We start from the raw sequence: 15,072 nt of genomic DNA, 5'->3' as shown, positions 1-15,072 counted from the left end.
GCTGGACTGTAGACCAGGAGACTGTTCTAGCTCTCTAGGGTGGGAGACGTGGAGGCATGTGTAGGTAGTTTGGCCTGTACACCCCAGCTAAGGTGTCACAGGGATTTCCTTGTCCCCTCTGAGGAGCTGGGGCAAGTCCCTTCACCTGGGCCTGAAGGAGCTTGTGGATGTCCCAGAGGTCCGGGGGAAGGAATGAGATGTCTGGTAGGCTAGACAAAGTGTGCTTGTGGCTGTGCAGCCTGCAGAGGGTTTGGTGTGGCTGAAGTGTGGGAATAGGCTTGGGAGTGGGCAGGTGGTTGTATCTTGCTTGGGATTTGGCAGCTGTGTTGAAGGGGAAGCTGAGGGGGGTGAAGTCATCATCTTGCCAATAAGTGAGTTGCTTGTGTTGCACAAAGCAGGGGAAGTTTGTAAAGTGTGCAAGGTGACGGCAGAATAAGATGCCAACAAGAGTAGTGGTGGGAAGACTACTGCTATTCAGAACAGAACAAAAAAGGAGACTGAGCAGCTGTTAGTTACTGTGGCACAGGGGTGTGTGCTTAAAAGCACACAGGAGAAATCCTTCCTCCTATATATACTCGTACGACCTTGGAACCGCCTGATCCCGTCTGATCGCGGAAACTAAGCAGGTTTGGGCTTGGCTAGTACTCGGATGGGAGACCGCGCGGGACTACCTAGCGTTGTAGGCCCTTGCATTCTGTTTGGCACTTCTCTTTCCGAGGCCGCACGGCGGCTCCGCCCCTTTTCATCCTTCCCCTTTTCCTTTCCGGGCCGGCCAGGGGGCGGTGCGGGGCGGAACAGGCCCGGCGGGAGGGCGGTCAGCTGACGGCGCCGGCTGCGGGCAAGGGGGGCAGGGTAGGAGAGCACCGGCCGCCCTTGCCGCCTGGCATGCTGCGGCTCCTGCTCCCGGTGGCCGGCCTGGCGACGGTCCTCAGGGCCGCGGTGAGTCGAGTCCCGTCCCGTCCCGTCCCGTCGGGGGCGGCTGTTAGCGGGAGTGGTGTGAGGGTCGTTGGGGATAGGTGGGTAGAAAATGACGTTTCTAGGGGCTTCCCCCACAGGAGGAGGGTGCTGCCAGGTGTGCACAGCCTTCATCACGGCTTTTATTTCCTCCCCATGGCCGCTGGGCCGTTATTAATTCACCTTTGAAGGGCGGGTGGCTATTTCGATGGGCCCCACCAGCAGGGGCTGGATCCTTCCCCCTTTGCACCCCTGGGGGAGTCACTCTCCTGCAGGGGCGCTGCCTGGGCACCTGCACCCCAGTAATACCCGCCCTGTCTGGCCGAAGCGGTTCTGCTGGGTGCACCGCATCCCTCATTTAGACTCGCTTTTTAAAGAATTAATATATTCTGAGGCCTAATTAAGAGAGCCTGGGAGGGGAGGGGGGGCGGAAATCGAACTGCTGTTACCTGCTAGGGACACCGTGTTAGCTGGTCCCATGGGGCAGCTGGCTCTTCTTGTGGGGTGCCACCACAGGGACCTGTGTGTTCCCACTTCTGCCCTTCCTTAGCTTTGACTCCCTTGTTGCATCTTGCTGGAGCTGCACCACTGCCTAACTGGAGGCCTAGATAAACTCTGAGGCTTGCCACATGTTGTGGGAGCTGTGCTTTGTCACTTAGGCGTTGAGCTCAAAGCAAAGTCTTGCTTTTTTCTTGATATTTGTTAATTGAGAAATGCACGGAAGGCTAAAGCTGTGTGAAAAGCAGCATGACCTCATGGGATATATTTATCTAAGAGAATTCAGTGATAGTAATTGTGGTTGCTGGGAGGGGTGGGGTTATGACTGAGCCTTGGAGGACTGTGAAGGTAATGAATAAGAAAGGGGAACTGATTCCAGCTTCAGTGGTGTGAGAAGAGGGGTGCTTGGCAAATGTAGTTTAACAGTTGAATCTAGCAGATTGGTTTAAAGCAGGTAAGATACTTGAAAAATATACAGTGCATTTTAGTAATTAAGTAATTTCCTGCTACAGGGGGTTGTAGAAGCAAACAGGATTCAACAAAAAAGATAAAACAAATTGAAATATATCAGGCTCGTAAATAACATGCAGAAAGGACTAGGCAGGGGTGTGCCTTCTAACACCCCTAATGTAACAGTTCTATCACCTGGAGTAGTAGAGGATGAGCAGACCACAGGCAGTGGCCAGGATCGCATTCCTTTAAACAACGTTCCTTATTGCTGTTGTCCAGGCAGAATGTAGCCTTGTGTTTAGAGAACCATGGACGTGAACCAGTAGGACACTTCCTATGTTCTTATCTTCCTAGCTTTATTTACTTTCTGCAGAGGCATGCATGTAAAATAGCATTGTTTTTTTAAGAATGGTGTTGTAACAGCTGTGAGGCCTTGAGGAACTGAGACTTGGACACACACTTTCTTTCTTAACCCATTGTTCGTTGACCAAGCAATGAGAGAAGGGGTCTTTCTAAAGGTTGCTCTAGTCCTCAAAAATACAGCAGGGACCTATCATCACAGAGTTGCTAACATCCTTTTAAGTTAGGGAAAGTATGTGCTACAGATAAGCATATTGGCAAGCTTAGGTTTGTAGGCTTCTGGCCTCAAGCTCACTGCAGAGCCCTACGAGGCTGCTTTCATGACCCAGTTCTGAGATATTTTTGGCTGTACTGATTGCTTATTTTTTTTCTAGCTAAGTACAGACTGAAGTGGTTTGGAAGAAAGCATATATTCCTGCATGGCTTTAAATAAGGTATTTCTGTTATCTCAAACTTGGTCAATATTGTATGTTATGAAAGACTTCCAAACATTTTTCATCTATGGTTAACGTAAAACAGTAGGTTTATTTTAAATAGAAATACACAAACTGCAAAAATAGAAACACTGTACTCTTAGCAAAATACAGAGCAAAACAGGGATTTCCAGTATAATTCAGACGTAACTGATGCTTACTTGTTTGTTTTCAATCTGGAAGCGGAGATGCATTAGGTTTACACAGCCCATTATGTTTTAATCCCTTTTCAATTTATTTGCCTCCTGTTAGGATGCCAGGATATCCTGAAATAGGTGTCAAGTCTTAGGAACTGTACATGTAGTGGGAGTGAGCAGGGAGTGAGTAGCAAAACACAACGTGGATTTCACCAGTCCTACCAATTTTGAGGGCTTTGAGGAATTCTTGTTCCCCAAGGGATATTTCCACATATATCACCTGCAGTTTCTAGGACCACAGCTGTATCTGGCTAGCTGTTCCAGTGGGTATTTCCCTGCTGCTGTTGTGTGTGTCTGTAGAGCCTCGTGTTCAGTCAGAATGATGCATGGTGATATGTGCTTTTGTGATGGAGCCAGATGCTTGGGAAAAAGAACATAAAACACGTGCGCTAAGTTCAGAGCAGAAGCAGCTTGGTCACAGAATCTGTATAGGGCTTTCAAATACTATAATGACTGTTTGCAAATAGTTTGGTGACTGTTACCAGCAGTTGTTGCATCACTGTTGTGATCTATTGTCAAATGTTTTTAGGAAGACTTAATGAGGAAATAGCAATGAAAAAGAAGGGGGAGGAATCATTGAGGCTGGAGGGCAGAGAACTTGGAAACAAACTGTCAGAGCAGAGTATTTTTAGTTGACTATTTATCCCACGTTAGGAAATTTCTTCCCTGTCTTTATTGTAGTAATTCTCTATGACCCAGTATCCTGGGTAGTACATGCAGCCTAGCAGACGCCTAGCAGTCTGGGAAAAAGGGAATGTATGTAATATTTTAAAATGGCTGATACTGGTTCCTGGTTGCAGGCTTCATTAACCCAAGGCATCCCTTCATAATCACATTATTTTCTACTGGAGACTCCTACAGAGCAGAAGGGAACGATCAGGAAGCAAAGATGATCTCCGTCAAGCAACTGCCCCTTGAAGCAAAGGCTGCAGTGGCTGCAGGAGTGGTTTTCTTCTCCATGATGTTATCGCGGAGCTATCTGGCAGAACAACTGGAGCTCAAGATGCGGCGTTGGCTTCTAAGGCTGCAGATGGCACTGTTTGCTAATGCTCTCATGTTGATAGGATCTCTTCATGTTTGGAGAAGCACAGTCACCGTGTTCTACAGGTCTTCAGCTGCCAGCTCCTTCTGTTTCATGCCATGGAAAATAGCTGTGCTGATGTTTCTAGCTTTGGCTCATTCAAGCTTTTTTACGTTGCTATTTCTTGTTGTGGAAGAGCCATATTTCTTTTCTTTAGCTGCCTACGCTTGCCTGGGGGCCTATATCATTCTCATCTTCTTCCTCTTTGCTCTAGGCTCTGTAGAGCAGGCTTGTAAGTTCTTGGCTGGGAGAGGTGCTAAGGCAGGCAGCAGCAATAAGAACAGCAGAACAGCCGTGAAGCCAGTTTTGGCAGTCATGCTGACTGTTGGGCTGACTGTCATCGGGCTGTTAAATGCTTCCCAGCCTCCTACTGTGAATTCAGTGGAGATTCCAGTTTGCAAGCTGCCCTCAACAATGAACAATCTGAAAGTGGTGTTGCTTTCAGATATCCACCTGGGGCCTACAGTTGGGAAGACCAAGCTTGCAATGATTGTGCAAATGGTTAAGGCTTTGAAACCAGATATCACAGTGATTGTTGGTGACCTGACTGACTCCGAGGCGGAGATCATACGACCAGCTGTTGAGCCTCTTGGAGAACTTAATTCCCCTCTGGGGACTTACTTTGTCACAGGAAACCATGAGTACTACACATCGGATGTTGGCAACTGGTTTGAGCTGTTAAAATCATTTAACATTCGGCCACTCCATAATGAGAATGTGAAGATTGTTTCACCGAAGAGCCCTGGTGATTGGTTCTGCCTGGCTGGTGTTGATGATATTGAGGCAGATGTATTGCGTTACTCAGGGCATGGCATGGATTTAAAAAAAGCTCTCAGAGGTTGTAGCAGCGAGCATGCGATTGTGCTGCTAGCTCATCAGCCAGTTGCTGCAAAGTGGGCCCTTCACGAGAGACCAGACATAAATTTAATTCTCTCAGGCCATACTCATGGAGGGCAAATGTTCCCACTAAATGCTGGGGCTTATTTTCTGAATCCCTTCTTTGTTGGCTTGTACAAAGTTGGGCAGAACACCTTTGTCTACGTCAGCCCAGGGACGATGTACTTTGGAATACCCATGAGGTTGGGCAGCAGAGCTGAAATAACAGAGATAATTCTACTGTCTCCTTGAGGAGTTTCACATTTGACAGACTTCTGCAATCATTTTTGGTCAGTATATTGGCTCTTCTGCTCAGAAAGCAAATCCTTTTTCAGGGAAGTAATAGAAATGTGTCAGGATGGACTACAACAGGTTCTGTTAAGTCTGAGGAGAAAACTAAATCTATCTTAGGTGTATGAAACAAATGCTAAAATACTGAAGAAATTAACATTTAAAGTTCGTTATTACGGAGATTCTGCGTTTAAAGATAACACTGCCGTGGAGATGATGCATGTACTGTGCATGTTTAGTAATACCTGTGTCCTGTGGCTAATTCACGTTTCACTGTTTATTACACATGAGGCAGCTGCCTTATCAAATCTCAGACCAGTGAAGGTTCTGATCTCTTGCAGTGAAATCACACGTGCATGTTTTGCAGAAGGGACTACGGAGTGTCCAGAGAGTATCCATTCCAAAAGTCTTACACCAGAAAAGTTACAGGAAAGGAACAGTTATATTTCTTTGACTGAGGCTGGATTTCTTTAGGATGTCTTTACTGCACTGCCTGTGTGCAGCATGCAGTGGGGCTCCAGGTCTGGGCTGCTTACCAATACTGTGAGGTGTTAGGCAGCAGTTCCTGAAAAGCAGTTTTTTCACAATTGAAAAGTTGGGGAAGCTGATAATAAAGCATTAAAATAGCTGTCTTTCTGCAGGCGTTTTCCTCAGAATAACTGGGCATCTAGTAATTACTGAAAGCAGCTCTAGTAAAAGCAAATGAAAAAAACTTTTAATTAACATAATTTGTTGCTGCTTGAGCATTCAGTACCTCCTTTTGTAAAGTCCAAAGCTGAAATAATCAGCTCAGTTTGTATTTTTTGTTTATGCTTAATTTCTCTTCTGTGATTTATCTTTTATGAGAGTAAGGGGATGTTATTTGAAAGCGATGCAAATGATATTCAGTGGGTTAATGCTTGAACTTTAATGTTTTGATATTTCAAGTAAGTGATGTCTTCTTTAAGAAAACTAAACTGTGCAGCAAGTGACTTTCCTTAATAGCATTTGCATATCAACGTCCTTATTGTATGATAAGCACATAGCAGAATAACTACTACAGGATAATGAGCTATGGGGAATTTCTCTCTGCCTTTCCTAGAAGGGCTTAACACAAATTAATAGCACTGGAAAATATGAATGATTAGAAAATCTTAAAAACATGTTTATTTTCATGGCTCATACAGGAAAGTCAGGTTGTAAATTAATATTTGTATGTTGCTGAGGCTGATGAAACAGTTTTCTTCTGCACATCTCCCCCTCCTTCCCTTCCACCTCAATGCAGCTATATGAAATGCCACAAACAACACAAGCCATGGGACAAACGAGTTCCATGCTTGCAGAGACAAAACTGAGGATGGCAGGACCAGAACTGTGGTGTTCAGTATTTTCCTGCCTTCCCATGTGGTCCTGAGCCAGACACTCTTCTGTTTTACTCTTCAGTGCCAGTGCCTGTTTTCATTTTGTGGGAGAGGTGTGTATGTGGGGGTATTTGAAGAGTACCATGAGCTTTGTAAGGGTGAGAAGTTCTGTAGGTGAAATTTCAAAGTCTCACTTCATCCACTCCCTTGAACCCCCCGACGTGGAGTTTTTAACTACTTAGCTTTTTTGGTATCCTATTCCTCTGTGCGAAGATCTTGCATTTTTACTAGCAGGAATACTGAGAGATACTGTAAGGACATACTAGAAAATGTGTCACGTGCACTGGAAGATTGATGGACGAGCTAGAGAAGCCAGTCCTCTTAGTCTGACAACCAAACGCCTGACCCACCAAGCTCTTTACTTGTTGGACTAGATCATTCTGTTTCCCAGTACCTATAACTTTGTAATTTTTTTTTCTTATGCTTATGCAACAATATATACTTTTGCTCAAGTATCTTGCAACTTTCACATGTATTTAGCACTTCCCACTGTCCACACAGTGTCCTTTTGGGATTCTTTTCCATCACTTAGTTTAAAATGGCCTTAAGTAGAAAGAATCTCGATAGCTTGTAACCCTCTGTGTTACATCAAAATGCATTAATTTGAAAGCTGTGTTCTGGATTGGGTAATGTAGGGTATTCCCTCTAGGCCAGTAGTCCTGGGGTTTTGGTGTATTTACAGCCTTTAACTTGTTATTTTGAGAGTTATTGTGTTGAGACAAATTTCTTTGCTAGTTTCCTTATCAGGAGGCTTTTGTAGGACTGGCTTTAGATGGCATTAATTTCTAGCAACAAGTTGCCAGTCTTTTTATTTATTTTTCCTCCTCTTGCTCTGCTTTTTATTTCTCTCCTCATTCTGTCCAAATGTGTACAGAAACCTGGCTGAAATGATCCTTCTGTCCCAGGAGTACACAGATGACTTCTGCATTACTTTGTGTGTATGTGCTCCTTTTTGTATTCTCTCAGGAGCAGATGTGGTCACACTATCATTTTGAAAATGTATTAAGTTCTCTCAAAGTAATTTAGTTATTTTTTTAAAAAACTGCTTCTGAAAGTTTGGTTGTTTGATGATTAGTAACACTTAAAATGTTTACTTCTGTGCCAAAAAACTTCAAAGCCTTTTCCTACTCTTTTTTTTTTAATTATATATGGAAAATATCATATATCAACCATCTTCTTGATAGTAAGAGGAATTAATCTTTTCTAAAAGCTCTCAAAGACAGCAATCCCTAGTTGTCCTTTGAGGATTTTTCTATGCTTGTTCCAATTTGACTCATATGTGAGTGATTTAGATCTGTGTTCACTATTACAGATGACAAAAGTTGCTGTGCTGCTTATTTTTTTTAATATATATTTTTTTTATCTTGAATGTATTTGATCTGGAGAACTTAACTAAAGGAATGTATATTTCTTCCTACAGAACGCCAGTTCATTTGGGGGATTGGCTGGGGCCAGGGTTTATTACTGTCAGGATAATACAAGAATAGTAAAATCACTTTGTGAAAGTTATATTTATTACAGTATATAATCAGTGGAGGTTGGTTTTGGAAATATGTAAATTGTGGTATAACAAATGCTTTAAATGTTGGGATTTAATAAAAACTTTATTACCAAGAAAGATGCCTCTAATGACCTTTTATTCTGTACTAGTATTTATTGTAGCAGATCACACTGAATAGTTTTAATACCTTAGTTCTATTTATGAGAAAAAAGCTGCTGACTGTAAATCTGACTAGGTTTGGAAAAATCTTACACCCTCGCTGCTAATGAGGTGTAGAGGAAAGTGGTAAAAGTAAGGCTGCTGTTAAATTTGCCCAGTGCCTACTACTATTGGGAAGAAGTGTGGGCTGAAGAGATGAGGACATGGGGCAAAGAAAACCACTTTAAGAGCAGAGAAAGGATACAGAGCTGTTGGTTTTGGATGGGAGGAGAGGGTGCTGGGGAAGGGAGCAGCAGGTTTGTGATTCTCAGTTTTGATGGGGGTGGAGAAAGAGGTGTTCTGGCTTTGAATGGTCATCATGAGATGCTAGAAACGTCCCCAGGTGGAGAGGTTCAAAGAGGATTTGTATCCACATTTGTGTCCTTTCCAAACAAGGGGAAAAACCTCAATTTTCTAAATTTGAAGAATGAGATTCTAGTGGCTGTTAAATGACTAACAGGTTTATGTGCTGAAACTATGAAATTTCTTTTTACAAATTTGGGAGAAACACACATTAAAAAACATTGAAAGAGCATTAATGCTGCAAAAGCGGCTGCCTACTTGATTTAAGAAAGGACAGATTCTCTAGTGCCTCCCTTTTCCATGTGAGTGTATTCTGAGTGCAGCATTATATCATTGCCTCTAAGGGCTTCAGTCTTTTATCTGACCATTATTACGGTGTGATATGAATGAACTGGCATCCAAAACAGTAGAGAGCATTTGTGCTTGTTGAATGTGCTTACCAAACAAATAGCTCCGCTACCACATCTTCTAGGGAGATGCAGGGAATTCATGCCTGCTGTATATTCACAACCATGAGTACACAATGTTGGTTGAACCAGACAAATGCACGGCAAGAACTGTTTAGGCGTCATTGTGAGCCCTACAGTGTATGCCGTAAGAAATGGCTGAAGTTGTGCATTGACAATAAAACAATGTTGCATAGTTAATCATGAAGGGAAGTTTGTTTACAATGGGAAACAAATGAGGTAAATCAGAATAAGTACTCAGGAAGCCCTCCTCATATCATGAGGTGTATGTGTAAGGATGGTAATTTACAGTTACTTTCACAGCTTTAAATGGTAACTGGTGATACTTTTTGATGATTGTCTCCTTTTCATTGAAGAAATCCCCATTTCTCTGCCAGAGGTGTCTGTCCCCTGAGAGTGGATCTTTGTAAACAGTTGGTTTAGGGCGTAGCATCTCTTGGCAGCAGTCTGCTGTAGATGGGGTGAGTGCCTTTGCCATAGGTTAGTCTGGGGAAGAGGGTTGAACTCTCTTTCAGAGGGGAAGAGGGGAGCAACAGCAGTTGGGCTGCGCTGCTTTGTCTCCAGGACTTTTACTAGTTGAATGTGGAATGTGGAAGGTAAAATTAAAAACACTGTATGGAGTCAGGAAATCAAATGCAACCATAATGGTTTTTTAATGTTTTCTTTCTTTTTTTTGCTAATGCTTCTCTCTTTACGTTTAGTATTATTGCAAAATTATGTTGCTGCCACCTGAGTTTGGCGTTTCGTTTAGTCATGATCATTATGGAGTACTTGGCTCTGCAGTAATGCTAGGACTTGTCATGGTAGCCTAGAGGAATAAATGTCAAAAGAATGTGAAAAGCTTGCTTGCTGTTCTTAAGGGTGAATTGTTTTCTTATGGAATACATACAGTACAATTCCATCTTAGTGCGGCATTCCCAGGAATCAGCATGTAGGTTATAAATCAAAAATCTGCAGTGTCACTTAGGTCTGCATTGAAAGAAAAGTAAGCAGGTGATACATACCTGTGCGTTTTCTGCAGTGGCAGTTTACTTGAGGCTTAACAGTGTGAAGTTATGACAACAACGTAATTCCTGAGGAGAATCCCCACGTTGGACTCAATGATCCTTATGGGTTCCTTCCAACTCGGGTTATTCAATGATGTGAATTATTCTTGTTCCGGATCAGTTGGCGTTATACTGTTTGTATTTTGCTCTGTAAGGTCCTGATTTCTGCTGAAAACCTGGCATGTCTGTACCTTCGCTTAGACAAGAATTATTTAAACATTCAGGGAACTATTTTTGCTAAGGATGTGTTTGTGTCTATCTGTGGGATCAGGGCTTAAAAAGCTTCCACTATGTAATACTTTGCAGTCCCTTCAGTCTCCCAGTCCTTATTGCCCTTTCAGCTCTGGACTACATCTTTTCTGTTATAGGTCCATGACACAAACAATTTTACTAGTTCACTGTTAGCAGAATGTTTTAGATTACTATGTTCAATTAAGATGCTCTCCACAACTTTATTTTATGTTTTCTGTGGGGACTGTGTTTACCGCAGTTGTACCAACCCACTGTAGTCACCTCCTCCTTGGAGTCTGTAGTCTTCAAATGTTTGTAGAGTCTTATCTGACTGAGTTGCTCTTTTTAATGATGGTCTAGGGATAGGCATGTTTACTCAGCAATTTCTTCCTCCAGTTTTCTGCAGTGTATGTGTATGTATTAAAAAAAAAAAAAACACTTTGTACTCTACCTGGTAGTTTGTGCTCTTGTTCTTTTGGACTTTGACACATTAGTCTGGCTCCTTTTTGGTGTCGTGCTGCAAAAAGAGTATGCTCTTGGTTGATGGTAGCGTCCAGTTGTTGGCCAGGAGTCTCAGTATTGGCAGTATCTGCTGCATGCCACTTCTTCCATTCCTTTCACTTTACTCTTCCCGTAGTTGTACGCACTATTACAGCAGAATTGTCCACCAGTTAACAGAAAGAAGTGGTTACAATGTGAAAGTTTTTTCAAAACCATATGTGGTCTGTTAGTCCCTACTTACCCTTGGGCAGAAGTCCTTAGATGGTGGATGGCTCTTGTGTAGTTGGGGGTCACCAGGAGTTATACAGTAGTCTACATGTCTGTTGTATTTCTTCATCACTTTTGTTTCATGGAGTCAATTTCCTAATTGCTAAGCTCTGCTCTTAGTACGAGGCAGGCCAAGGCCCACCTTTTCGAGAATAAAATAGGCCAGTGCTATTCAACAGATTTTAATTTACGATATTAAAAGATGCACTTCATTTGTAGTAGCGTAATGTCCGATGAAATGTGGGATTTGTTGGGCTGACTTCTGCATTATTTTCTGGTAGGTATGGAGAACTAACTGATTAGCAGTTGCTGACTTGGTGTTTTATTTCATAAATCCCTTCTGATCTTTTATCGAAAGGATTCCTTTTTTATGTGCTCAGCAATGAATCTAATAAAATGCAAATGCCAAGTCATAGAATGTGAAGACAAACTTAACCAACTACTTAGTGCATTGTGGAGCACAAAAGTGGTGCTGTTGATAGGGTTGCCAAAGATATTTGAGTGGGATGTAAGATGCAATGTGTTAAAGTTTGAAAAAAAAAACTAAAAAATATTGAAGGTTTTTAAAGGCATAGGGCCAGACGCTTAACAAAAGATCAATAATAATAAAAAAAAAAGTCTTGGTGTTTTCTTTGTTTTCCACAAGTTACTGGAAGCAAAAGGAGTTCTGCTGTCGGTCATAGTAGTTCGTGTCATAGAGAATTAAGACTCACTTGATGAGTAATCCCAGTAATCTTGAAGTTAAGGTACGTTTCTTTTGGGTTGGAGGTGCAGATTCTTGTTAATTTTCATGCTTCATTGTTCATAAATATTTAAGGTTTGCTTAGCTGGAAAAGTACTGAAAGTAGGACTTTGTCCAAAAATGACAAATTGTTAATGATTTACATAAAGGTAAGTCCATAGTTCACTAGACTGATGTACCAAACACTTTCTTACTTACTAGAAACTAGGCTTTCAATCCTGCACATACCAGTGCCCTGGAGCGTTTAGAATGTGGTATTTGTTCCTTGAAAGCTCCCAGCTGGCTCTTGTTTCTAGACTTGAGTGTGACATTAAGTTGGAAATCAGGTTGTATTTTCCAGAAGTTTAGTGAGTTGAAGCATTGAGTGAGAAGTGTTGACATTCGTCAAATCAATATTCCCCTGTTGAACTCATCAGCACTTCCACTGGTGTAAGCAACTGCAAAATGTGTCACTGTAGAAAGATAGTGGTATATATCCACGTGCTAAAAGTGGAGGATGCATGCAGCATGTTTCAGTGTAGTGGTGAATCCTGTCCATGCAGGCTGTAATCTTGTCTGCATGGCTGACAGATGTGTTGTAGTCCTTTGGTATACATGTAGCTTGTGGAAAGCCATTCAGTAGCTATTTTAACACCATTGTACCTTCTATTGTGGACAACCCACAGATATTGTATAGACCATTCTCAGTGTCTCTCATGGCAGAAAAAGCTTATATTGTGTAACTTTTATTTTTAATTTTTATTTGGTACACAGAATATATCCCAGAGGACTTTTGGGATTGATTATGGCTGCAACTGCTTTGTCAAGGATGGACGCCCTTTCCGTTACATCTCCGGTAGCATTCACTACTCACGGATTCCCCGGTATTACTGGAAGGACCGTCTCTTGAAGATGAAGATGGCAGGGCTGGATGCAATTCAAACGTAAGTAGCTGTTGAATTCCAAAATGATTTGTAGTCTTCAGAGACCCACAAGAAGTAGTTAAGGGAAATGCTGCCATTGCTACTTATTTGTTTTTTTAAAGTAGTAGGTGAGAAGGCTCTGGAAATGAAAGGTGGTACAGGATGACCTCTCATAGCATAGGTTGGGACAACAGCAGCTAACAATCTTGCTTCTTTGCTGATAGGTGATGCTTATTGCTTCAATGCCCAGGATGCAAATGTGACGCGAAACCTGTGAACTTTGGCAACTAAGGAACAGTTTGATCATGTGCTCTTTCTCTGCCAAAGGACATGGTAATCTCTTGTCAACAGGCAGCCTAGATGAGAAGGGACTGTAAAGTTTTAATATACCCTAAGTTGTATTGCCCTGAAGCCTTGAAAATGTTGGCAAAGGCTTTAGTAATATTTAAAGCTATTTCACCAGAAGTGTTTTAATTTAGGGAAATAGTTGCAAAGTAGGGGTACTTCTTTTTCAAAAAAAAAAAAAAAAAAAGAAACAACAAAAAACCAACCAACCAAAAACAACCCCTCTACCTCCTAAAAATAAGTTTAAATTGCTTTCAGTTGTGTCTATCCAAGCTTTAGCCCATCATTCTTGTCTTTTCTTTTGAGGTTTGAGTCCTTATTACAGCCGGTGAGAGAAGAAAAAAAAAATTAGCCAACTCTTCTTATTTTTGCCAAAGCTTCTGTGGCAAGGGAAGAAGAAGAATGGTAGAAAAGTGTATAGGCACAGTCTTTTCAAGCAATGTTTGCAATTACCATGCATGGTTTTATTTCTTTTTTAAATCATTGCAGGGCTTGGAGCTTCTTTTTGAAACAGCCTCCTTGCATGCTATGGACTGCTAGGCAGTGCTGGCTCTGGCAATGCAGAGCCTGTAGACTGGGGCAGTTTGTTCAGTGGGAGCATCGTACCATCTATGCTTCCCCTCCATTGAAACCTGTGTTTCATTTATCCTGCAAGTTGCAGAGTTACTTTGTATGCTTGGAGGCGTGATTAGTGTGGGCTGGTATGTGGAGAAGAGATGGAGAGATGTCAGAGAAGGAATTTTTTTTTCAAACTTAGGTTTCTGAGTCATGTCTTTTTGTTTCCCATAGAACTCTTCCCTGTGTTGTGACAGTGCATTGACTTTTTTTCTTTGTTTTGTTTTGATTAAACCAAACAAGCAAGTTCTCTCTTGCTACATAAAGCCAATAGGATTAAGTAGCACACTTGCTCAGGAATGTTAGGACAGAGTTGCTGGAAATGCCCATGTAAAAATTATTTTGCTGTAATAAAAGTAATCAAACAGACCTAAAAATTATATCGTTTGTTGTCTGGGTCCTGAGAGTGACTCTGTGACTCCAGTGATCTATAGCATTTTATACTTCACTTTCGTCACTGATTTATGGGAATGACCCCATAAATCACCTGACAACCCCCATATGTCTTCAATGCCCTCACCTCATTTCCAGTTTTTTCAAGCAATCTTTGAAATTGCCTGTTCATTTCTCTGCTGCATGACTAGTCTTTTGATATAGGAATCTTTCTTTTTTCCCTTTCCCTGTAACTCTATTGTCAAATGGCGAAATTGCTGCAGGTTTGTTTTTTCCTGTTGCTTTTTTCTTCCGTTCATAATTCAGAATCTGTCACTGAAGTGTATCTTTTTTCCTTCCATTTTTCCCCTATTTTTCTTTTGTTGAGATCTTATTCCTATGCCTTACTGCAAGTTTCCTGCAGTGCAGGAGGAAGTGGAGACTGTCTCGTGTTACTGGTGTTGACTGGTCTCTGTTGGTCTTAGGAGAGTGGAGCTGTTTGTGTTCAGGTGCAAAAGGTATGGTCCAACAGCAAGTGTCTCCTTGAGGTTTTGTGATTTGCTGCTGCAGTCTTAGCTGTTTTTGCTGGTTCATTGATTGCAGGTAGCAGATTTTTCACAACCTCAATTTGTCTTTGTAGAACAGTTTGGGATTCTTAAACTTTTTCTCCCCACCGTTGTTTACTTTTGAATTTTTTTCTGCTGTGGTGAGAGATAGGTCCTAAATGTGTATCTTACAAGCAAAAGGTACCTCTATGCCTTGCATTTTCTCTCTGCCCCCTGCTTTTTCTCCCTCCCTTAAAAAACAAAACAAAACAAAAAAAACACTTGCTTTTCTTTAGACTTTGCAGATAATTAAGTTGTACTGCTCGTGATTTTTGACATGAAGCAATGAATTTCCATGTTAACTCAAATAACTCCACTGTGATTTTTTTTTGTAAAAATGGCACTGGTCTAGATTATTCTTCAATTTTGTTTGTTTTCCTTTCTCTCTTGACTACTG

At 41.8% G+C, this 15,072-nt stretch overlaps 2 protein-coding genes across 10 annotated transcripts in view; both read left to right on the top strand.

Annotated features, from left to right (window-relative positions):
- The first annotated feature begins 806 nt into the window (after nucleotides 1-806).
- Nucleotides 807-15,072, top strand: part of GLB1 (galactosidase beta 1) — a 96,504-nt gene continuing 82,238 nt past the window's right edge. For 4 of the 5 annotated variants that reach the window (XM_040546846.1, XM_040546847.1, XM_040546844.1 and 1 more), the window contains exons 1-2: nucleotides 807-939; nucleotides 12,590-12,759. In XM_040546846.1, coding sequence (XP_040402780.1) covers nucleotides 886-939; nucleotides 12,590-12,759 — 224 coding nt within the window. In that variant the 5' untranslated portion in view covers nucleotides 807-885. Of the gene's footprint in view, nucleotides 940-2,636; nucleotides 2,697-12,589; nucleotides 12,760-15,072 lie in introns of all 5 variants that reach the window. The other variant, XM_040546845.1, reaches the window with a different exon arrangement.
- On the top strand, nucleotides 830-12,697 carry TMPPE (transmembrane protein with metallophosphoesterase domain). Of its 5 annotated transcripts, none has more exons than XM_040546856.1 (3): nucleotides 961-1,256; nucleotides 3,733-5,179; nucleotides 12,590-12,697. In XM_040546856.1, exons 1-2 carry the CDS (start codon nucleotides 1,163-1,165, stop codon nucleotides 5,139-5,141), a joined length of 1,503 nt encoding a protein of 500 aa, XP_040402790.1. In that variant the 5' UTR covers nucleotides 961-1,162; the 3' UTR covers nucleotides 5,142-5,179; nucleotides 12,590-12,697. The 5 variants fall into 5 exon arrangements, with proteins under 5 accessions (XP_040402791.1, XP_040402790.1, XP_040402789.1 ...); XM_040546858.1 differs by lacking the exons at nucleotides 961-1,256; nucleotides 12,590-12,697 and adding exons at nucleotides 1,826-1,906; nucleotides 2,637-2,696 and having other exon boundaries at nucleotides 3,733-8,194; XM_040546857.1 differs by lacking the exons at nucleotides 961-1,256; nucleotides 12,590-12,697 and adding an exon at nucleotides 830-939 and having other exon boundaries at nucleotides 3,733-8,194.

This window comes from Cygnus olor, chromosome 2 (assembly GCF_009769625.2).
Source record: "Cygnus olor isolate bCygOlo1 chromosome 2, bCygOlo1.pri.v2, whole genome shotgun sequence".
NCBI lineage: Eukaryota > Metazoa > Chordata > Aves > Anseriformes > Anatidae > Cygnus > Cygnus olor.
The sequence above is the reverse complement of the archived record's forward strand: the minus strand, read 5'-3'. Positions and strand labels throughout refer to the sequence as shown.

What these genes read in the sequence shown, in the direction of transcription:
- TMPPE (XM_040546856.1), top strand. Translation starts at nt 1,163, where the DNA reads ATGGGCCCCACCAGCAGGGGCTGGATCCTTCCCCCTTTGCACCCCTGG. An exon ending in GCCTGGGCACCTGCACCCCA is followed by an intron (nt 1,257 to 3,732) that starts GTAATACCCGCC and finishes TCCTGGTTGCAG; the next exon opens with GCTTCATTAACCCAAGGCAT.